Source organism: Dendrobates tinctorius, unplaced genomic scaffold, assembly GCF_039654945.1.
Source record: "Dendrobates tinctorius isolate UK_male_01 unplaced genomic scaffold, ASM3965494v1 ptg000085l, whole genome shotgun sequence".
In the NCBI taxonomy this organism is placed as follows: Eukaryota; Metazoa; Chordata; class Amphibia; order Anura; family Dendrobatidae; genus Dendrobates; species Dendrobates tinctorius.
Genome location: NW_027361753.1, coordinates 801,031 through 826,030, shown reverse-complemented (window position 1 = coordinate 826,030; position 25,000 = coordinate 801,031). Strand labels below are relative to the sequence as shown.

Below are 25,000 nucleotides of genomic sequence, written 5' to 3'. Positions count from 1 at the left end.
ATGTTCACATGCTCAGTTTGTCATCCGTTAGAATGAATCCAGCAGCTATCTGTTTGCAAAAAAAGTTGTGCAGACAGAACTTTTTAGTTCATTTTTTTTTTTTTTAACTGATCTATTCTGAATCCATTTTTTAATATCAAAGTCTGTGGAAAACTGATCCATTAAATAGCCACCCGTTTTATTTTCTTTTGTAAAGGATCTATTTTTTGCTTACCATGTCAGTTACAAATGGAAGAAAACGGATGGCTGATTAACGGGTCCGATTTCCATAGACTTCAGTGTTTAAAAAGAAAAAAAAGCATCCGGTGGAGATCATTTTTTTTTTAACATGCTCTGTTTGCACAACTTTTTTGCCAACGGATTGCTGCAGGATCCATTCTAACGGGTCATTACTGGACATGTGTAGTAGAAAACACCGTGTGCACTACTGTAGTGGTGCCAAGTTAGGTTCCCAAACCATATATGATAAAATGAAAACCTGGCCCGCAACTTAATGCTTGGTGAGGCAATTTATTGTAGTACTAGAGAACGTTTCGGTCAATATAGACCTCCATCAGTTATGTGCTAGTATATTTGTAAGTAGCTTGAAGGAGGGCGCTTTTTCTGTTATTCACTGATAACGCCAGTAATCAAATGGTCAGAATGCTACTGTAACGCAGGATAATCTTAAGAGTTGAAAATATCAGCGCGGCCTGGTCCTCCTAACCCGTTGCAGTGCGCTCCTGAGGATTAACAGTTCGGACCAGCAGTGTGAATACAAGAGCTTGTCAGCGCTGCGCTCTTTGTGAAGGAGAGTGACCACTGCTGATGAAATTCAGCGGTGGTCAGTAAGCTTGGCAACAAGCAGTAAACTATAGAATTAAAGTCCTCCTTTCAGTTTTTTTTCCTGTTTTAAGAAAATGAGAAAACCCAACTAAGTGGCTTTGTTCTTTACCAGTTCCAGCCGTGAGCGGATGAATGTAACCGATCTTGCTGATCGTGTGACCTGTATTCTTTTTATGCAGTGGACTGTGGAATGTAATGAACAATTGGATGTAAACCGGACATCACCAAAAAAGAAATCTCCTTCCCACACCCACAACCAGGTAATTGATCACTTCATTCGGTTTACCAATTCAGTGCTTCCATTGTGGATTGTGCAGGTGACAGGCGGCTCGGCAGGACGGATCGCTCCTGTTGTCACTTGTTGGCCGGTGTAGTCCTATTTGGTGGAGCCCTATAATAGTATATGTCCCTGAATGCTGCTAGTGATTTCTATAGAAGTCCAGGCACATTGATATGGGGAAACCAAAGACCAGCGGGAACTCTGTGTCTTCCTCTGCCGTACTGCAGTTCTTGGGGCTGAGATCTTCATGCTATATGCGGTAGATGAAGGGTTGATATTCTGTAGGCAGGCCATTGTGCCCTATTGTGTGATCAGCTTAGGGATCGATACTGGTTATACAGGGGGTATCAAAAGTCAAGGACTTGATCTGCCACAATGATACATTTCACCTGTGCAGTTACAATGTTGCAAAATTCTCAGAGAAGGGGGGGAGAGGTTTCTGCTGCAGATTTGTAATTTGCAGAGTTCATCTTAATTGGATGTAGTTGAAATATTAAAGTCCCTATAGAATGAATATGGCCGGCAGAATAAACCCAACCTGAGGAATTCAGCAGCATTCATGAAGACTATCAACTCTTTCCACTAATTAGATAATAATTACATGTCAGTCTTTTGACTAAACATCTAGGAAGATAAGAAAAGGGAATGCATTACCCCTTGGTGACCTCACTCTGCTCACATTTTATTGGAATAGTTGTGTAGCGATATCTTAGGAGCCAGAAATGCTTATTACAGGTGATTGAGTAAAGTATAAGAAATTAGTGTTTTTTGTTTTTTATTTAGCCATTTTATTGTTAGCCTTATGGGTAATTTAATTACAAATGCGATATTGCCCCAACATTCAGTATGTGCTCACTCCATGTTCATGTCTGGCCTGAGCAACATGTGCATAGATTGTATGTTCTTCCCACATCTGTATGCGTTTCCTCCAGGTTCTTTTACTTTTACGTTTCAAAAATACACTGATTATTTACCTTCCTACATGGGGGGAACTTTTTTTGTATTTATGCATTTGCTTAAAAGAAATCGGTTGTTAAAATCAAACCCCAAAACTGCACACATGCGCATATAGGTCTATGAAGCTGTATCCATCAACACCTTTTATATCTTCTATCTGTTGATGCATTCCAGAGAAATTGTTTAAATTTACATGTAAATTAGCCACTAAGTGCTCTGGGTGTGGCATAGCACTTCCCAAGCCTTTGCTGCTTGAGGTGGTTTCCTCACCTTGCACCAGCCTCTCTAGCCTGGTCTCTCTAGCACTGTCTGATTTCTTTGCCTGGCTCCTGATTTCACCTGAAAGAGGATGATTCTCCACCTATCACCAATCTCAGGAGGCACAGGCTCCTTAAGCGCTCTGTCACGCCCCAAGCAATTAACACCTCATTGGCATTTTAAATACATTTCCCACGGATGTAACAACAGATAGATGATATAAAGGTGTTGATATAGCATGTCCATATGTGCAGTTTTGGGCATTGATCTTACTGACAGATTCCCTTTAAAAGGGTTCTCCAGCACCACGTGCCTCTATACCGAATTGCTTGTTTAACTAACATCTCGACTCTCCCTTCCTCCCATGCACATGCACTTTCAGCTTGTCCAAGTGTGCATGCAGTTTAACTGGAAAAAAGAGTAATCGGACGCTGCCAGACACCACTGACGTGGAGTTATCTCCTGGGGGAGCAAGGGATCAGACATGTAAAAATTAAACATGATTTTTTTTTTTCTTCCGACACCTGCCACCAGAAAGAGTCTGACTCAATACTTATTCAATAGTCTGACAATTCTTCCGAAATTGTCAGAATTTAGTTTGATATTTACCTTTTATGTATGTGCACCTTTAGAAGCAACCTCATCATTTTAAAATGACTGTAGCTGACACCCAGAGTACAGCAGTAATTTGGGGTTAAGTTTGACCCCATAACTGTGCCTACTTCTGAGATTTTTGTAGATTTTAATGAGTAAAGTGAGTCTTTTCCTTTTACTTTATTTTCATCATATTACAGTAGTAGCAGGTCTCGCCATCTACCTTACACATGAGAAGAGGTTTGATTCCATAACAGTACCAACATTGAGTTTCTTGTTTTATTAATGAAGAAATCTCAATATTGTATTTTATTGCAATTTCTATGAGTCACTGACTCCAGTCATATGGGGTATGGTTTGATCCCATCACTATTCCTCCTACTTTGATTTCTCATATGGTGTTTGTTATGCCATTTTGATGTTTCTCAATATTTCAATATTAACATTTTAGTTTATTGACAACCTTGGACATTGCTTAAAGCTAAATGGGGAGAAGCTGGACCCCATAGCTGTACCAATTGCTGAGATAATCCTATCACTAAAATGAGCAAAAAGACCGTCTGTTTTTATTCTTGCCTAAAAAATAAACTAATTAACCCTAGATTCACAGCATAGGTTATCCAGACCTTTTCCCTCTGCATCGAGAGGTGAGATGCACTGCTGACATATAATCGACATCTGCTTGCTAGGTAACTGCAGGTCTTCTTCATTCACAAACAGATATCTTACATCTGTCGTCTTAGTAAGAATAGGACAGAGACAGGATTATTCCCAGCCATGCAGGACACCTGACTGAAACCATGTCACTGGTGCAGACCCCTTTTAGACCCAGTATTAAGCCTTGCAATGCATTATGAATGAAGTCGCTTGATTACTGACACCCTATATCAGAAATAATCACCCATACGAATACCAGTGTCGATGATACACTGTTCGGGCTGCTCCGTCTATCCTCCATGCTGTTTACTGCAGCTTTGCTTACTCATTTATGTACACAGTCCTCACTCAGTGATTTTTTTTTTATTTTTTTTTTTTATTTTTTGGTCTGATTATCTTTCATCGCATATTGTGCTACTCCATCATCTTCTATGGGAAAAAATTGACTTTCCCGGGCACAGTAAGTGGAATGTGCTTTCTATGCACTGATGTAGCAGTGTTGTATGGATCAATGACACATTAAAGTCACTCTGTTAATTAATGTTGTAATTTAGAGCCCAGGCCGCAGAGAGCAGCGTGAGCAGCCATTTATTACTTTCTATTTTCTGGCATGTGACAAACCACAAACCGATGCATCTAGTACAAGAGGGTGTGTAAGCAGGAGCAGAGCGCCCCCTAGTGTCAGCAAGTCATAATCACTACCACTAGTATATAATCCTTGTAGCCTGACCTTGTAAGATCTTTGTCTGTGGCCTTGTGCAATTTACTACAATGCCTCTATACATACAGATGACGGTGCTGTTTTTTTGCTCCATTTTTGTCTTTTTGTATATAAATATATTGCTATATAGAGACTAATAATTGTCTTTTATTCTTCCTATAGAATGGTAACAAGGACGGCGCTCTGGACATGCTAGGGACAGACATTTGGGCAGCGAGCACGTTTGATTCCATAAGGTGAGACCTATCATTTTGCGATTCTCGGCTCACTGGTCTTTCTTTTTCTCCGTGCTTTATTTTACATTGGATAAAATAAACCCTAAACAGAAAAATATGGCCCCTTATTGCCACCGAACCTCATAAAGCGATTCGCTTCCATTGTCAAAGGAGCTGATGCCAAAACATACAACAGTTGGACATGAGGGTTCAGCCATCTTCCTAATATTCTATTGGTCCCTTGTGCCGCGGCATGGAGGCCTGGACTCCACACATTCTCCGAAGGTGTCCTGTGATATTTGCCACCAATGGATCCAGTAACATTTGCACGGTGCGACCTCCATGGATCAGGACTTGGTTTTTCCAGTGCACTTCATAGTCCATCAACTGGACTGCGATCTGGGGAATTTTGAGATGAGTTATCACCTTGATCTTTGTCACGTTCCTTTATTCTTGGCTAGTTTGTCCAGGGGTATTATCCCACTGCATGAAGGGTACTTGGTGCGTACCTTCTTTATGTAGGTGGTACGTGTCTCATCCACTCGATGCCAGAATCCAAAATTTCTCCCATAGAGCATCCTGGTGCCATCTCTTCCCCAGGTAAGTGACGCTCCTGCACCCGACTGTACAAAGGATGTGTAAAAAAAAAACAAAAAACCTCAAAACAAAAATATGATTCATCAGACCCGGCTTTTCAATGGTCCAGAACTGATTTTCACCAGCCTATTGTAGTTTCTTTTGTCCAGCAGACAGGAGTCACATGGGCATCCTGACCTTTATGTGACTACACCGCTCCATAAATGGCAATTTGCACAGCCTAAAGTTACGGTACCCCTTCTGCCGTATTGGACCCAACTGTGTTGCCTTAACCACCCATGAGCATCAATGAGTCCTGAATATCCGTGGTTCAGCAGTTCTCCTGCCTTGGACTACCAGCCCTGCCGTTTACCGGGGACGGCGGACCGGTCCTGCCGTTTACTGGGGACGGCGGACCGGCCCTGCCGTTGTGGAGAAGCATTGAAAGAAGTTATTCATTGTGTAATGTAAAGTTTTCCAATTTTATTATACACTTCAGCACATGGAAACACGAGGAGCAATGGAGTGAAACTGAAAGGGAGAAGATACAGATTAGATATTAGAGAGAACTTTTTGACAGTGAAGGGTGATCAATGAGGGGAAGAGGCTGCCACGAGAGGTGGTGAGTTCTACTTCAATGGAAATCTTTAAACAGAGGCTGGACAGACAGATTTAGTGAATCCTGCTTTGAGCAGGGGGTTGGACATGATGACCCTGGAGGACCCTTCCAACTATAACATTCTATGATCATTTCCTCAATTTTTTTGTCAAGACCTCTGCTTGCTGTCATTCACTTCAATGTTTACTCAGTCTGTTCCATGCCGAAGACATATAAGTGCATAGCTCGTACCAACAGAGTAGTGGTTGAAGGACTACAACTCCCAGCATGCATGGGTCTGTAGCTTTGCAACAGCCTATTATTGAAAATTCCTGCCTTACCGTTATCAGAGATGTGTTACATAACGACATTCATGTCCGACGCGACATTGTGAATTCTCCTGGTTTCTCCTGATCACTTCATTGTGGGAGCTCCACTGTCTGACAGCGAGATGTAGTCTGTTACCGGGGGGACAGCCAGCAGAATTGTAATATCTGCTCTAGATGTGATTGGAGGGTGTAATACAAAACAGAGCAAAAACAGCAGCACAAAACTTTGTGAAATGCCTTAACTTTTTTATAATTATGAATTTTTGTTTTTTGCAATTTTATTTGTGTTTATGGTTTTTTTTTTTTTTTTTCTTTTAGTGGAGCAACATGGGATTTGCAGCCAGAGAAATTGGACTTCACCCAGTTTCACCGGAAGCTTCGAAACCCCGCAAAGCATCCGCTCCCCCAGATAGATCGAGAAGGGTCAGTATGTTGGTAGCTTATTTTATACGGTTTTGGAAACTGCGTAAACTCCAGTTTAGTTGGATGTAGCCTGAAAACCATCCCCCTCCCTCATTAGAGACCCTCCCTCATGATTTGCCGATCTCTGTGTGCACGCTGGCGTGTATAAGCAGAAGCCCACCATAAGCTCGCTCACTGCAATGGGGGGCTCGTACTACTGTGCAAACAGGAGCGTCCAAGACCCTGCAGTAATAATGGGAACTCCAACTTTTTTTTTTTTTGCAACGTTTATACTTCTCTTTTTAGTTTCAGAAATGTGCTAGACTGGATTTCGGTTCTTCCATCACAAGCTGCTCTAGAACTCATTCATCTTGTGTTTTTTCCTTCAGGTTTGGTAAAGGCAAATGTGAAGATGGAGGAGATGAGATCAACCTCAATGACATAGAGAAAGTTCTCCCCACATGGCAGGTGAGACTTTTCTCTGTACAGGAGAAAAATTAAAAAAAAATCTTAAAAAGTGGAACTGTTGGCTATGGAAAAAGTCCTAAAACTGTGCCAAAAAAATGTCATTATTGGGGTCCTGAGCCATATCACTCCTTCCATGTGTAAAAACGTGCTGCCTGCTCTTTTCTTATATTTGTAGTCCCAGTTATTTGTTGCTGTTTATAGCGGTTAGTGGCTTTCCTGGATGCTGAAGCCCCCTCTAGAAGCTGCGGGGGGGGGCGCTATTAGCTGACCCCTTGGTTAAACTCTGTGCAGCATTTGTTTTTTCCCCTGTTGTTTGTCGCCATCTAGTGGATACTTCAGAAATGACACATTTTCATTTCCCTTTTAACCCCTTCACGACCCAGCCTATTTTGACCTTAATGACCTGGCCATTTTTTAGCAATTCTGACCAGTGTCCCTTTATGAGGTAATAACTCGGGAACGGATCCTAGCGAATCTGAGATTTTATTTTTTTCGTGACCTATTGGGCTTCGTATTAGTGGTAAATTTAGGTCGATAATTTCTGCGTTTATTTGTGAAAAAAAATCGGAAATTTGGCGTAAATTTTGAAAAGTTTGCAATTTTAACATTTTAAATTTTTATTCTGTTAAGCCAGAGAGTTACATGACAAAAAATAGTTATTAAATAACATTTCCCCACATGTCTACAATTTTGGAAACAAATTTTTTTTTTTTTTTGTTAGAAAGTTATAAGGGTTAAAAGTTGACCAGCGATTTCTCATTTTTACAATAAAATTTACAAAACCATATTTTTTAGGGACCACCTCACATTTGAAGTCAGTTTGAGGGGTTTATATGGCAGAAAATACCCAAAAGTGACACCGTTCTAAAAACTGCATCCCTCAAGCTGATTAAAACCACATTCAAGAAGATTATTAACCCTTCAGGTGTTTCACAGCAGCAGAAGCATCATGGAAGGAAAAAATGGATATTTAACTTTTTAGTCACAAAAATGATCTTTTACCAACATTTTTTTTATTTTCCCAATGGTAAAAGGAGAAATTGGACAGATACAGTTATTGTGTAATTTCTCCTGAGTACGCTGATACTCCATATGTGGGGGGGGGGCACTGTTTGGGCGCACGGTAGGGCTCGGAACGGAAGGAGAGCCAGCAATCCCAACCCTAACCCTAATTCCATCCCCAACTCTAATGGAAAAATGAAAATAAATATATTTTCTTTAATTATTTTTCCCTACATATGATAAAGGGGGGTTTATTTACTATTTTTTTTTTTATTTTGATCACTGTGATAGGGTCTAGTGATAATAGAATAGTGGGGCACACACCTATCAATCAATGAAGTAAAAATGTGCAAATGGGGTGCAAAACCTGTTCTCCATACAAACGTGAGAAAAGCCGAGACCAATAATGGTATGCACAACCACCATGTAAAATAGGAAAACCTTTATTGCACCGCAAACATGACCAAACATTAAAAATATGGATACATAGCAATGAAACTACACCCCGTAGTATGAATCAAATCTGTGGAAAATCCACCATCAATAACAATGATAGTTGAGCTAACTAATACATAAGGCACATATGGAAATCAGCACATTGTCCAAAAATAAAAAAGTGATATTCATGTATGCAAACCATGTGTCAATGCCAAGTCCTGACAATGATTACAAATATGCCATTATAGCAATAATACCAAATTATATGGCCGCATGTGGCGTGCCATGAGTGTAGGTTCCATGTTGATAACCTATAGTAATATGAGCAAAAGGCTAACCATTATCTATATAAAATGAGCCAATATATAAGCACACCACCAAAGACCAAAAGATCAGAAGATTCTCTTGCATTCACAAGAGGAAATACCGTAGGTATACTACCTGGTAACTGACGGTCTAATGCAGGTGAATGAAAAAAGGCATAATAGCCATGATAAGGATAATCCCAGTCACAACAGTAGCTCAAAAAGAGGCTTATAATAAAGCCATATAGATGCGGGTCCACAATAAGAGGAACGGGGGGGTGTGGAGAGACCCCACGCGTATCGCTGCGCTCGGCAGCTTCGTCAGGGGCTATCACAGTGATCAAAATGTACCTGGAATGAATGAATGAATCTGCCGGCCGGCAGATTCGGAGGTGCATTGCGCATGCACCCGCCGTTTTGAAAGATGGTGGCGCCCATGGGGGAAGACGGAAGGACACCGGGACTTGGAAGGAACCAGGGGGGAAAGGGGGAAACCAGGGTCTTTGGAGATGGCTTTATACCCTTTGGAAATTGTGTTTGCTAATAAAAGTTCTGAATTCCTCAGACAGCTCCTTTGTCTTCACCATTGTGACAAAGGAACAGGGCCTACCATGTGGCTTTTTAACCCCTTAACGACCGCCAATACGCCTTTTAACGGTGGCATTTAACGGTACTTAAACCACAAAGCCGCTTTTTAATGGCACTGAGGTTTGTTATAGCACCCCCCAGCGTCTCAGTAGCGGAGACCCCTAAAAAACATGACTCGGGTCGTTTTTTACCGACCCCGCTGTCGCGATCGACGTTACTAACGGTATAGCGGCAACTGCAAACAAAAGTCCCCCGATCACACACACACACACACACACACCCCGCCCCGTTACTCTGCTGCAGGCCCGTCGGCGTCTTCTTCCGGGAGAAAATGGCAGGCGCACGTGCTGTGCGCCCGCCGAGATTTGCCTGCCGACACTCAGCAACAATAGATTTTTCCTATTGGTTCATTTTAATCACTGTTATAGACCCTATCACAGTGAATAAAATATTTATTTCCATTTTCCTGTTTGGGTTAGGGTTGGGATTAGGGCTGAGATTAGGGTTAGGGGTGTGTTGGGGTTAGGGTTGGAGTTAGAATTGGGGGGCACTGTTTGGGCACATCAGGGGCTCTCCAAACGCAACATGGCGTCTGATCTCAATTCCAGCCAATTCTGTGTTGAAAAAGTCAAATATAAATGCATCATAATAATAATAATAATAATTTTTTTTGGGACATAAGTGTTTACATCGATTTTTCTGGCTAACACGATACCACAGTATTATTTTGTATTGTGCATCACTGAGGGGTCAAAACACTGAAGTCATCATTCATTGGCTAATTCATGTCACAGGGCACCGACAATCCCAGGCGATTCTCATTTGTGATTTTCCACAGGCGACTCAAAATGTGTTTCCATACTAATGTAATGTAAAGGGGGAGATACCAGTGTCACGGCAAGCTTTAGGTTTTTCTATTTTTCCCTCCCATTGTTTTTTGTTGTAAATTATTGTTTATCATTTGCTCTTTTGTATTTTACACGAGTGCATCAGGAGATATTCCACGTTATGTACTAACACTTCATGGGTGCCAATAACGATGAGCAGGACTATAACTGCTCCGGCTCTTTTGTGGAGGACTTATAAAAGATTGGGGGAAGTTTTGCCCCTTCATCCAGAAGAGCATTAGTGAGGTCAGACCCTGATGATGAGGAAAGGCCGGGCTCACAGGTTCCATTATAGGTATTGGATGGGGCTGAGGTCCGGGCCCTGTACGGCCGCTCAAGCTCTCCCCCCCTCCATGTCTGTATGGATCTTGTGCCCACAGTCATGGGGAACAGAAAAGATCCTTCTCCAAACTAGAAGCTACAGTTGTCCACAATGTCTTGTGCTGAAGATTAAAATTTCCCTTCAATGGAGCTAAGAGGCCAATGCTGCCCCCTGATAACGGCTCATAGTGTTATCCTCCTCCAGCATCTGTACAGCGGTCACAAAGCGGTCAGGAGGTAACGTTCTGGCATTCACCAAACCCAGACTCGTCCATCAGACACCAGATAGAGAAGTGCGATCCATCACTGCACAGATCACGTCTCCTCCAGAGCCCGGTGTTTGCGGCTTTACACCACTTCATCCGACTCTCAGCATTGTGCTTGGTGATGTACGGCTGCATGCAGCTGCTCGGCCATGAAGCTCCTGGCGGGGGCGCAGTGTTTGTGATGATGTTATACCAGAGGAGGTCTGGACTCTGCTGACTCCTTAGCTGCAGAGCGGTGGTGACTTTTCTGCCCTCTGTCTCAGCACTCTGACGTTACGGGGTGTCCACTTCGTGGCTGAGTTGCTGCAGACCCTTTCAATCACTAATATCACTCACAGGTGATGGAGGAAGAAATGTCAGAAACGAACTTGTTACCTCTGTGTCTTCTATTGGACCGCGCTGGTATCGGTGAGCTCTGCACCACTAGTCTGTGTGGCGGGGGGCTGGAGGTTATAGGCCGGCGGGGTGAGGGGCTGGAGGTTATAGGCCGGCGGGGTGAGGGGCTGGAGGTTATAGGCCGGCGGGGTGAGGGGCTGGAGGTTATAGGCCGGCGGGGTGAGGGGCTGGAGGTTATAGGCTGGCGGGGTGAGGGGCTGGAGGTTATAGGCCGGCGGGGTGAGGGGCTGGAGGCTATAGGCCGGCGGGGTGAGGGGCTGGAGGCTATAGGCCGGCGGGGTGAGGGGCTGGAGGCTATAGGCCGGCGGGGTGAGGGGCTGGAGGCTATAGGCCGGCGGGGTGAGGGGCTGGAGGCTATAGGCCGGCGGGGTGAGGGGCTGGAGGCTATAGGCCGGCGGGGTGAGGGGCTGGAGGCTATAGGCCGGCGGGGTGAGGGGCTGGAGGCTATGGGCCGGCGGGGTGAGGGGCTGGAGGTTATGGGCCGGCGGGGTGAGGGGCTGGAGGTTATGGGCCGGCGGGGTGAGGGGCTGGAGGTTATGGGCCGGCGGGGTGAGGGGCTGGAGGTTATGGGCCGGCGGGGTGAGGGGCTGGAGGTTATGGGCCGGCGGGGTGAGGGGCTGGAGGTTATGGGCCGGCGGGGTGTGGGGCCGGCGGCTTTAGGGGCTGGCGGTTATTGGCCGGCGGGGTGAGGGGCCGGTGGTTATAGGCCGGCGGCTTTTGGCCGGCGGGGTGAGGGGCCGGTGGTTATAGGCCGGCGGGGTGAGGGGCTGGAGGTTATAGGCCGGCGGGGTGAGGGGCTGGAGGTTATAGGCCGGCGGGGTGAGGGGCTGGAGGTTGTAGGCCGGCGGGGTGAGGGGCTGGAGGTTATAGGCTGGGGGGAGTGAAACCGGACGTCGGTGATTGTCATGCCTCCTAGTACTTTTTCTCCATGTTGGGTAAATGCCCTTCATTCTTGGAATCACTTGCAGCCTTCTTCCCTCAGGAAGCCTTCATGTGACTATTTCCTCAATGGAGATGGTAGTAATGGACGTGTGTCGGTTAATAGCTATGCGATTCCTGGCCGGAGGTTCGGGCTATTTCCAGTCCCTGGTCTGATCTAACTTGTCAGTGATTTTTGCTTTATTCCTTTATACATTAATTGTCGGCCATGCTTTGTATATTTTAGAAACATGTGTGTTTTCTTTACATGCTAATGTCAACCCCGGGGGTCTCGGCATCTGGCAGCTCTCGTCCTACACCCGACCGGGGCCCTGTTATCCGGGCCCAGCTCTCGTCACGTCTGTCGAGCGCACAGCTAGAAAATTATATCATTGCCTTCCAGGAGCGCTAAAGATAGAAGAGGCACATCCCTGTCATTGGGGCAGACGGCGGCGGAGCCTTGTCAGGTCCCAGCTCCCCTCTGTGCACTCTGCAGGGGGTGCAATTAGTGGTGAGACACCTCTTCCCATCAGCCGGAGGTGTCATCACCGTGTGTGTGTGTGTATATATATATATATATATATATATATATATATATATATATATATATATATATATATATATATATATATATATATATATATATATATACATACATAATGTACAGAGCTGGAGACAACCAGGCGAAGAACGCCCTGAATGGCATCATCTCATTGCTGTATATCTCTTTCCAAACTCTATATGCACCTGTCAGTCTTTTCTAGAGTTCTGGAATTTTATTCAGGAATCAGACAGAACTGGATGAACATACTGGTGAATTCAATATATATATATATATATATATATATATATATATATATATATATATTGAATATATAAACCCCTTAAAACTTTAAATGGTTATTCCTAAAATTAAAAATAATCCATAGGAGAAAAGTTGTGAATCTGTGGTTGTCTGGCCACGAGTCCCCACACTTATCCTGAGTACACGGAGCATCATAATGAAACCTGACCTTTCTATACTTGTAAAATTTTGCAAAACTTTTTGTTGTGCTTTCAAGCCTGGCCACTAGGTGGCATCCAAAGCCCATCTGCAGCTGCTATTTTGCAGCTGGCGAGAAGTAGAGAATTCTGCGCAGGGGAAGCAGCAGAGTTCTGTAATCTCACATTTTCCACGTTGCAAGGTTCACTATTTTTGGCTCCTAACAGCAAAGCTACATGTACACTGTAAACAGAGTTCAAGTGTCCGAACAACAAGCCTCCCGGGCCAGAATATTGCAGACATCTTGGCACCAGTGCCGCTCGGGTATTGTCCCAGGGATCGTATGATCACTGAGGAGTCACAACCGGTTCTGTTATGACCGGGGCCATAAAGTAATAAGATGACTGGAGGGTCTCCTGTAACAAGAGTGTGACCTAGTGACGACTGCCTCCATGCCAGTCAGTTTTAGTGGCAATTATTTCACCCGGACCCTTAATGAATTCTGGGCCAGAAAGTGGATTACTTGCCTCTAATTACAGACCATTTCATATCACAAGGCGATATAAATACTCGTGTCTTTAGCAAGTTGTTTATGAACTTTTCCCCTATCGGGAGAATTGGGTCAAAACTTTTCCTAACTTGTCAGTGGTGCATAGTCTCTTTTTTTTTTTTTTTGGAAATGTAAATATTCCGGATGTATTGAAGACTGCGAGACTGTTTGGTGAAGGTTCATCCAGGCTTCTGTTGTAAGATCAACATTACAGACCTTGTATGACCCCATTTAGAAAGGTCTGGAGAGGGAGCCGAGGAAAATCTCAGATTTAGAAGAAGTCTGTCCTGGAATCGAACCAAAAAATTCAGTAACCACTCTGCATTAAACTTCATAGGAGCCGTACACATTCTCTGAAAAGCTGTGTGCAAGAAACGACTTATGTCCGGTGTCCCTGTATACGGACTTGGACCTACCGTAGTCGGGGTGTTTAACTTTGAAGTATACCTGATGTTTAGTTACTTTTAGAATAAGTTTTGTATGCATGAGGAATAACACTTCCATGCCTTAATATGACTTCTATCATGCATTTCTTACCAGTTTCCCCCTTTGCAGACCCTACCTATAGCTTTCAGTTGTCTGAGTTGCTGCGTGGAAGCTAGCTGTTATGATGTTTTCCATAGACATCAAGGATTCCTGCTCTCCTGTTTCTATGTAGCACATGGTCGAAAGCAGCAGCAGAATGGAGGTCATTATACAGCAGTACTGAGCAGTGTATCTGTGAATCTAGTGAGATAAAACGCTTAGCAAAAAATGTCAGTGCTCTGTCGCTCTGATCTTCCCTCCCATTGATATAGATTTCAATAGGTAGCTGTAATCTGATCCCTTAGTGAGCTGGCAGCTCAATAATTGTTTTTCATCATGAAAGATGAGTTAATGCAGGCCGGCACAACATATAGTCAGGGGGTCGCATGTGGCCCACCAAATGGATTGTTGCTGTTGAGGAGACGCCAGCTCCCTTCTTCCTGTATTCAAAAGAATGTGAATCTTTCAAATGCATTCATGTACTGATGGTGATTCTGGCGCTGTATTTGTGTACTGATGTTGGTTCTGATCTTGTACACATACAGCAATCAAAATGTGCTACATGGCTCTGTTAGAACTTAAAGGGGACCTGTCACCAGCATAAAAAAATGCTATTAACCTGCAGATAAGGGGTTATTCTGCAGGTTAATAGCATTACTAACCTGCCCGGCGCCCGCACTTAGTAGAACACTGTGGCTATAAAATTAACTTTATTCTCCTCGGCAGCATTCAATTTCGGTCATGGTGGCGGTGTTGGTGCAGGTTCAGTCACCGCTCTGAGAATAACAACGTCCCCGATCCTGACTTACCGGCCCCAATGCCGAGCGAGTGTCAGTCATGGCTGTGGCGCTGTTGTACCCGCCGCTCTGTATACTCTCTCTTAATAGTGTTTTTGCTGGTGACAAGAATCCTTTAAAAATCCTCAAAACTTTAGCTTATTAGGAGGATTTGGCGAGTTTCTGCTTCAAAAGTTGGAATGTTCACACTTATTTCTTTGAAGCAGAATCTCTCCAAAACGTCCTCAAATGCTCAAAACTCTCTTCTATTGATGTATTAATGTACTGATGGTGGTTCTGGTGACATATTCATGTAAGTACCCCTTTAAATGTTTTGCGGCCGCTGGGATTGGTTCAGTATGGAAATGCGGGCTTTGGATCTAAAATAAATGGAAAAAGAAGCACTAATTTCCATAATAGCACTGTAATATACTGCACAGTTGAGGGTTTTTTGTCACTAGTGATGTGCTCCTCCGTGTTTTGCATTTACACAGTGCTGATTTCCATTGTGAGGTCTCTGATGTCATATCAGCACCTCTAGGTAGATCATTGACCTGGCTCTGGGAATTTTCTAGGTGGGCTCACAGCAGTGGAAGTGAACCTTGATTGACATGTATTGTATGCTCAGTGTATCAGTAGACAGGAAACACTTCTTGGAGCCTCTGAAGACACTAAAGTGTGTGAAATGTTTATCCAAGGCTCCATTACACTTCAGCAGATCGAGACACTGGAGCATTGCTGGGAAGAAACTGGGAGGAGGCTCTTATGTCACTGGGACTGGGCGAACTGGGAACTATTCTGCTTTCTGAACTTGTCACGGTTTCAGTTCTTATGAAAATAAATTTCCAGAAAAATATTAAAGTCCCCATGTTGTCAGGTTTCTGATGGAGCAGAGATTTCAGGTTTATTCTACTGTGCTCAAAAACTATTGTTCCTTATTAACAACAAAATAACTATTACTGCAATGACTAGAAAAATGTACCGTATATGTAATAATTATACTGCCTTCATCTGATGTACAGGAATATAACTACTATAATACTGCTCCTACGTACAAGAATATCCGGATTCTTTTCATGGACTTTAGCTCAGCGTTCAATACCATTGATCCGAATTTACTTAATAAGAAAATGGTAGCTCTTGGAGTCCCTCTCAACTTATGCTTGTGGATTTATAACTTCCTGACAGCCAGGATACAGAGTGTAAAAGTTGGACCATTCACTTCGGACACCTTGGTCACAAACATCGGGGCACCTCAGGGGTGTGTTTTGTCCCCGTTACTGTTTTCTCTCTATACGAATGATTGCATCTCTTCAGCAGACTCAGTAAAAATCTTGAAATTTGCCGATGATATGACACTGATTGGTCTCATCAGGGGAAATGCTGAAGACTTGTATCGGAGTGAGGTGGAAAGAATATGTGACTGGTGTAAAGCCAATAATCTTGTACTCAACACTAAAAAAACTGCTGAGATGGTTGTGGATTTTAGGAAAGATCAACATGAGATACTTCCAATCTACATCCATGACGAAGTGGTTCTTAGGGTCACAGAGACCAAATTCCTTGGTGTTATCATCTCTCATGATCTTAAATGGGGGAAAAACGTGGATGCTGTTATAAGAAAAGCACAACAGAGGATGTTCTTCCTGCGTCAGCTGAAAAGATATGGTTTGTCTAAGAATCTGCTGATCTTATTCTTTAATGCTGTCATCAGATCTGTGATTTGTTCCTCTCTGATAGTCTGGTATGGGGGAGCCACTGCGCATGACAAACTCCGCTTACAAAGGACTTTCAGAACAGCAGAGAGAATTATAGGCTCCCCCCTGCCTAAAATCCAGGATCTTTATGATAAGAGTATTCGATCCCACGCATTGAAAATTTCATCCGATCCCTCTCACCCGGGACACTCCTCATTCCAACTACTCCCTTCAGGACGTCGCTTCAGAGTCCCCAAATGCAGTACCAACCGCCATATGAACAGCTTCTATCCACTCTCTGTTCAACAATTAAATCGTCATGTGTAGACTATATACTGTATCTGTCTTGTTAGATGTTACTTGCTGTATCTGTTGTTATATATTATGTTGCCTCTTTGCCACAAAGAATTCCTTGTATATATGTAATATGTACTTTGCGATAATAAATTTGATTGATTGATTGAATATAACTACTATAATACTGCCTCCTATGTACAAGAATATAACTACTATAATACTGCCCCCTATGTACAAGAATATAACTACTATAATACTGCCCCTATGTACAAGAATATAACTACTATAATACTGCCCCTATGTACAAGAATATAACTACTATAATACTGCCCCCTATGTACAAGAATATAACTACTATAATACTGCCCCCTATGTACAAGAATATAACTACTATAATACTGCCCCCTATGTACAAGAAAATAACTACTATAATACTGCCCCCTATGTACAAGAATATAACTACTATAATACTGCCCCCTATGTACAAGAATATAACTACTAGAATACTGCCCCTTATGTACAAGAATATAACTACTATAATACTGCACCTATGTACAAGAATATAACTACTATAATACTGTCCCCTATGTACAAGAATATAACTACTATAATACTGCTCCCTATGTACAAGAATATAACTACTATAATACTGCTCCCTATGTACAAGAATATAACTACTATAATACTGCTCCTACTGTATGTACAGGAATATAACTACTATAATACTGCCCTATGTACAAGAATATAACTACAATAATACTGCTCCTATGTACAAGAATATAACTACTATAATACTGCTCCTATGTACAAGAATATAACTACTATAATACTGCCTCCTATCTACAAGAATATAACTACTATAATACTGCTTCCTATCTACAAGAATATAACTACTATAATACTGCTCCTATGTACAAGAATATAGCTACTATAATACTGCTCCTATGTACAAGAATATAACTACTATAATACTGCCCCTATGTACAAGAATATAACTGCTATAATACTGCCCCTATGTACAAGAATATAACTGCTATAATACTGCTCCCTATGTGCAAGGATATAACTACTATAATACTACCCCTATGTACAAGAATATAGCTGCTATAAAACTGCTCCCTATGTGCAAGAATATAACTACTATAATACTACCCCTATGTACAAGAATATAACTACTATAATACTACTCCTATGTACAAGAATATAACTACTATAATACTGCCCCCTATGTACAAGAATATAACTACTATAATACTGCTCCTATGTACAAGAATATAACTACTATAATACTGCTCCTATGTACAAGAATATAACTACTATAATACTACCCCTATGTACAAGAATATAACTGCTATAATACTGCTCCCTATGTACAAGAATATAACTACTATAATACTACCCCTATGCACAAGAATATAACTACTATAATACTACCCCCTATGCACAAGAATATAACTACTATAATACTACCCCTATGCACAAGAATATAACTACTATAATACTACCCCCTATGCACAATAATATAAGTACTATAATACTAGCCCCTATGTACAAGAATATAACTACTATAATACTACCCCTATGCGCAAGAATATAACTACTATAATACTACCCCTTTGCACAAGAATATAACTACTATAATAGTGCTCCTATGTACAAGAATATAACTACTATAATACTACCCCTATGCACAAGAATATAACTACTATAATACTACCCCTATGCACAAGAATATAACTACTATAATAATACTTCTATGTACAAGAATATAACTACTATAATACTGCCCCTATGTACAAGAATATAACTACTATATACTGCTCCTATGTACAAGAATATAACTACTATAATACTGCTCCTATGTACAAGAATATACTATAATACTGCCCCTATGTACAAGAATATAACTACTATAATACTGCTCCTATGTACAAGAATATAACTACTATAATACTGCTCCTATGTACAAGAATATAACTAATATAATACTGCTCCTATGTACAAGAATATAACTACTATAATACTACTATGTATAAGAATATAACTACTATAATACTGCCCCCTATGTACAAGAATATAACTGCTATAATACTGCTCCCTATGTGCAAGGATATAACTACTATAATACTGCCCGTATGTATAAGAATATAACTACTATAATACTGCCCCCTATGTACAAGAATATAACTGCTATAATACTGCCCCTATGTACAAGAATATAACTACTATAATACTACCCCTATGCACAAGAATATAACTACTATAATACTACCCCTATGCACAAGAATATAACTACTATAATACTACCCCCTATGCACAATAATATAAGTACTATAATACTAGCCCCTATGTACAAGAATATAACTACTATAATACTACCCCTATGCACAAGAATATAACTACTATAATAGTGCTCCTATGTACAAGAATATAACTACTATAATACTACCCCTATGCACAAGAATATAACTACTATAATACTACCCCTATGCACAAGAATATAACTACTATAATACTGCTCCTATGTACAAGAATATAACTACTATAATACTGCTCCTATGTACAAGAATATAACTACTATAATACTGCTCCTATGTACAAGAATATAACTACTATAATACTACTATGTACAAGAATATAACTACTATAATACTGCCCCCTATGTGCAAGGATATAACTGCTATAATACTGCTCCCTATGTGCAAGGATATAACTGCTATAATACTGCTCCCTATGTGCAAGGATATAACTACTATAATACCGCTCCTATGTACAAGAATATAGCTACTATAATGCTCCTATGTACAAGAATATAACTACTATAATACTGCCCCCTATGTACAAGAATATAACTGCTATAATACTGCTCCCTATGTGCAAGGATATAAATGCTATAATACTGCCTCCTATGTACAAGAATATAACTACTATAATACTACCCCTATGTGCAAGAATATAACTGCTATAATACTGCCCCCTATGTACAAGAATATAACTACTATAATACTGCCCCTATGTGCAAGAATATAGCTACTATAATACTGCTCCCTATGTGCAAGGATATAACTGCTATAATACTGCTCCTATGTACAAGAATATAACTACTATAATACTGCCCCCTATGTACAAGAATATAACTACTATAATACTGCTCCTATGTACAAGAATATAACTACTATAATACTGCCCCTATATACAAGAATATAACTACTATAATACTGCCCTCTATTTAGAAGAATAATACCTAAATGTGGAGTGGCATATTTATCTGCTGCTCGCTGTCTAATAACAGTACTTTTTATGTGCCGCCTCCTTCCTGAGCACCAAGGCGACTTGCGCACTTTAAAGTTGCATTATACTTCCCCGCTCAGAGTTTAATTCCATCTCCATTGAAGAAAGCGAGCCTCCTTAATGTGTGTTATTGTCTCATTTTCCCAGCCTGTTCCCTGGTCGTCCTCAGTGACGGGGCAGCTCCATATCTCCTGGATTCTTTGTGCTTCCCATTGTCGGTGGCGCCCGCAGACCCCTCTCCCCTCCTCCCCTCTATGTTTGTGACTATGGGAAATATATCCAGAGTTTTATCTATCCTGAGAAACTTTTATTTTTTCAATTCAATCAAACAATCCTAGCCGGCCAGAGGAAATAATGTAGCGGAGCGTTTCCTGCTTCTTGAGAGTGCCTGCCATTGCTAGGAAAGTCCTCGCCGTCCCCTCGCAGCATTTCCTCTGGTTTATTAATAGTCACAATGTAAGAGACTAGGATTTCTTTACACCGCCGGCTTCCTGTCTGCCGCCGCCAGGTAAAAGGTTGAATTTAGAACGTGACCTAGTAAATGTGAGCACGGTTCCTCATCATGGGACACCGGATAGACGGGTCCCTGCATCTGCTTTGGGCTGCCGTTAACCCCTGAGGGTCAGTGCGATGCCCGTAGTATGTGCCCATGGGCACCACTAATTAGACACGACATGCTACACTTGTTCAAAAAGGAGTTTCTGCTTTGATACATCTTTTCCTGTAGAGCGTATGGCTGAACTTAGAGTCTTCACAAAATTCATAGATCAAGCTAGCTGCCTTTGAAATCTCCACTGAATGCACTAATGGTTTATCGCAGTTCCTTTTTAGCCTGGCTTTATCATATTTTATTATAGGGATGTACATGTTTTAATTCACAAAACTTAAATTTTTCGTGAGTTGCAGAATTCTGAATATCTCCAGCCACCACTAGAGGGAGCTAATCAATTCAGAATTTCTGAATAAACTAGTACACCGTGAGCTCCCTCTATTGGTTGCTGCATGCAGTCGCTTACAGGTGTGTTCAGAGCAGATTGGGCAAGTCTTTCAGCTTTCAACGGGCCCCAAAGCCGGCATATTAGCTCCTTCATGATTGTGCATGAGTGATTGACAAAGCGCTCCATACAATATCCTATTGAAGTTTTCTTATAATGGGTTAAATCAGGCTCGTCTGTCTCTCGGCTTCCATGTCCGGTAGCGGTGTGCTTCAGATGATTTGGGGCTGGCGGCGTGACTGTGATGCTTTTCCTAATTGCAGTGGCAGATTGTCCTCAGGGCCACTGACTCCTTGAGCCAGCCAGCTTCAGAGCAGCGCTTACAAGCTCTATAGCATAGAGCTTTCATGCACGTTCGTCATGCCTAGAAGCCCGGCCACCTATGATAGACCTATGTACCGAGCAGTAAACTATAGAATTAAAAAAATCTCTGTTCTTGCAAGAAGATGATTTTTTACTTAGTAAATTGCTTTCTTTTTGTATCTATTTAAGATGACAAGATTCCGTAAAGTTTGCAGACAGCTGTCGCCGCCACCTAATTATCCCTCCCTCCCCCCCCTCCTCATTCCTACATGTGCACTCTGCTCAGCTGAGCATGCATACGTTTTCAACGGGGAGAGTGCAGCAATCGGTTTCCTGAAACCTCGAACACCACCAGTGTACAAAAAGGGATTGGGCAGTGCACTTCCACATGCCCAATCATTTTCTCCCTGCTGGGGACAGTAGGAATGCCGCCATTCCCATCATAGTTGGCCAGCCCTCCTGAAAATTAGAGATCTGACCATCATAAACAATAATGTGTATGGGGCTTTACGTTTGTGTTTTTTTTCTTTTTTTTAATACTGTGCGATTTAGAAAAGCGTACTGCCAGAAGGAGATATGCAGTAATCACTACCCCTTTTAATGCAACGCGTTCCACGTCCAGTCCGTTCTCTGCCTCACCACTCTTGTGCTCTCTGCTGCCCTCACTCTGCCTCTCTGCTGCCCTCACTCTGCCTCTCTGCTGCCCTCACTCTGCCTCTCTGCTGCCCTCACTCTGCCTCTCTGCTGCCCTCACTCTGCCTCTCTGCTGCCCTCACTCTGCCTCTCTGCTGCCCTCACTCTGCCTCTCTGCTGCCCTCACTCTGCCTCTCTGCTGCCCTCACTCTGCCTCTCTGCTGCCCTCACTCTGCCTCTCTGCTGCCCTCACTCTGCCTCTCTGCTGCCCTCACTCTGCCTCTCTGCTGCCCTCACTCTGCCTCTCTGCTGCCCTCACTCTGCCTCTCTGCTGCCCTCACTCTGCCTCTCTGCTGCCCTCACTCTGCCTCTCTGCTGCCCTCACTCTGCCTCTCTGCTGCCCTCACTCTGCCTCTCTGCTGCCCTCACTCTGCCTCTCTGCTGCCCTCACTCTGCCTCTCTGCTGCCCTCACTCTGCCTCTCTGCTGCCCTCACTCTGCCTCTCTGCTGCCCTCACTCTGCCTCTCTGCTGCCCTCACTCTGCCTCTCTGCTGCCCTCACTCTGCCTCTCTGCTGCCCTCACTCTGCCTCTCTGCTGCCCTCACTCTGCCTCTCTGCTGCCCTCACTCTGCCTCTCTGCTGCCCTCACTCTGCCTCTCTGCTGCCCTCACTCTGCCTCTCTGCTGCCCTCACTCTGCCTCTCTGCTGCCCTCACTCTGCCTCTCTGCTGCCCTCACTCTGCCTCTCTGCTGCCCTCACTCTGCCTCTCTGCTGCCCTCACTCTGCCTCTCTGCTGCCCTCACTCTGCCTCTCTGCTGCCCTCACTCTGCCTCTCTGCTGCCCTCACTCTGCCTCTCTGCTGCCCTCACTCTGCCTCTCTGCTGCCCTCACTCTGCCTCTCTGCTGCCCTCACTCTGCCTCTCTGCTGCCCTCACTCTGCCTCTCTGCTGCCCTCACTCTGCCTCTCTGCTGCCCTCACTCTGCCTCTCTGCTGCCCTCACTCTGCCTCTCTGCTGCCCTCACTCTGCCTCTCTGCTGCCCTCACTCTGCCTCTCTGCTGCCCTCACTCTGCCTCTCTGCTGCCCTCACTCTGCCTCTCTGCTGCCCTCACTCTGCCTCTCTGCTGCCCTCACTCTGCCTCTCTGCTGCCCTCACTCTGCCTCTCTGCTGCCCTCACTCTGCCTCTCTGCTGCCCTCACTCTGCCTCTCTGCTGCCCTCACTCTGCCTCTCTGCTGCCCTCACTCTGCCTCTCTGCTGCCCTCACTCTGCCTCTCTGCTGCCCTCACTCTGCCTCTCTGCTGCCCTCACTCTGCCTCTCTGCTGCCCTCACTCTGCCTCTCTGCTGCCCTCACTCTGCCTCTCTGCTGCCCTCACTCTGCCTCTCTGCTGCCCTCACTCTGCCTCTCTGCTGCCCTCACTCTGCCTCTCTGCTGCCCTCACTCTGCCTCTCTGCTGCCCTCACTCTGCCTCTCTGCTGCCCTCACTCTGCCTCTCTGCTGCCCTCACTCTGCCTCTCTGCTGCCCTCACTCTGCCTCTCTGCTGCCCTCACTCTGCCTCTCTGCTGCCCTCACTCTGCCTCTCTGCTGCCCTCACTCTGCCTCTCTGCTGCCCTCACTCTGCCTCTCTGCTGCCCTCACTCTGCCTCTCTGCTGCCCTCACTCTGCCTCTCTGCTGCCCTCACTCTGCCTCTCTGCTGCCCTCACTCTGCCTCTCTGCTGCCCTCACTCTGCCTCTCTGCTGCCCTCACTCTGCCTCTCCGCTGCCCTCACTCTGTCTCCCCACTCCCCGGTTCTTCAACATTATTTCCAGAATCCTTAGTATCGGGGGTTTCGGCAGGGTTTCGGATATGTGATTGCTCTTTCTGTAGTCCGGGAGGTCTTCTCCTATTTCTGGAGCAGCCTCCATGTTCCCGGATAATTGGCAGGCTATGATTTGGAGATATTTTCTCTATAGAGTATAGTATAAGTGTGCACATATGTATTGAACTCACATCCGGTGATCAGGGAAGTCTAAGGTGTTTTATACTTTTTTATCCTGGATCATTTGCCTTTCCCCAATCCGTCAGTTATTGAGTGCCGGACTCCGTGTCTGCCTGCTTGTATTTATTGCCTATTTTTATATTACGTGAAATATCTTCATTCTCTTGCCCTGTGCCTGCCCCCATTTTTCCACTTTGTTTCAGAAGTCTGGAATTTCTGGCCACCTCAGATACTTTGCCAAGTTCTACTTTTTGGAACAATTAATAAAGACCTAAAGACTCTGCTTTGTTAGATTTCCTTTTTAGCAGAGAGCCAGTGTACGTGATGAGCCGCAGGTATTTATGAATGAGTCTCTGCTCTGCCGACTCTGCGCTAGCCGGAGAGGCAGCGCGTGGCGAGGAAGCTGGCTGCAGGACTGGGAACAATGCTGGGGTCAGCCGTGTGAGACTCCCTTGTCCACCCTCTTCCTTCCATTGTCCGGCCGCTGCGCGGGTCTTTGGTGTCAGTGCATAGCTGCACTTCTCAGTGACAGGTGCTGGAACCACCTCGAGGTGTAAGAGCTTACCCCCTAAAGTTACACTCGCCCATTATAAGGAGCGCTCCAGCGAAAAGAAACCCTCGCCCCTCCTATAGCCGGTATGAGATCCTCCGTATGTGTCAGGCTCCGACCGCACGAACGTTACGTGAAACATTTTTATTTTCTCTGTCAAGGTCTATTAAAATCATGAAACTGAGCCTCAAACTAGTTTGACACTTCTGGAGTGGTTCTGTACATAAAACTATTCTGCAGTCTCCAGATCACCACAGATTCTATTACAGTGACTGATGACACCTCTATAGAGAACACAGGATCCACCATTCACAATAGGTGATGTCACAGCTCGCCTCCTCCTCCTGTCCAATGACTGATAGCACAGGATCCATCATTCACAATAGGTGATGTCACAGCTCACCTCCTCTTCCTGTACA

At 43.8% G+C, this 25,000-nt stretch overlaps 1 protein-coding gene across 3 annotated transcripts in view; it reads left to right on the top strand.

Moving 5' to 3' along the window:
• Window positions 1-25,000, top strand: part of CTIF (cap binding complex dependent translation initiation factor) — a 191,546-nt gene that overhangs the window by 37,860 nt on the left and 128,686 nt on the right. For all 3 annotated transcript variants that reach the window (XM_073584749.1, XM_073584750.1, XM_073584751.1), the window contains 4 exons: window positions 1,005-1,085; window positions 4,455-4,528; window positions 6,329-6,433; window positions 6,802-6,880. In XM_073584749.1, coding sequence (XP_073440850.1) covers window positions 1,005-1,085; window positions 4,455-4,528; window positions 6,329-6,433; window positions 6,802-6,880 — 339 coding nt within the window. The remainder of the gene's footprint in view (window positions 1-1,004; window positions 1,086-4,454; window positions 4,529-6,328; window positions 6,434-6,801; window positions 6,881-25,000) is intronic.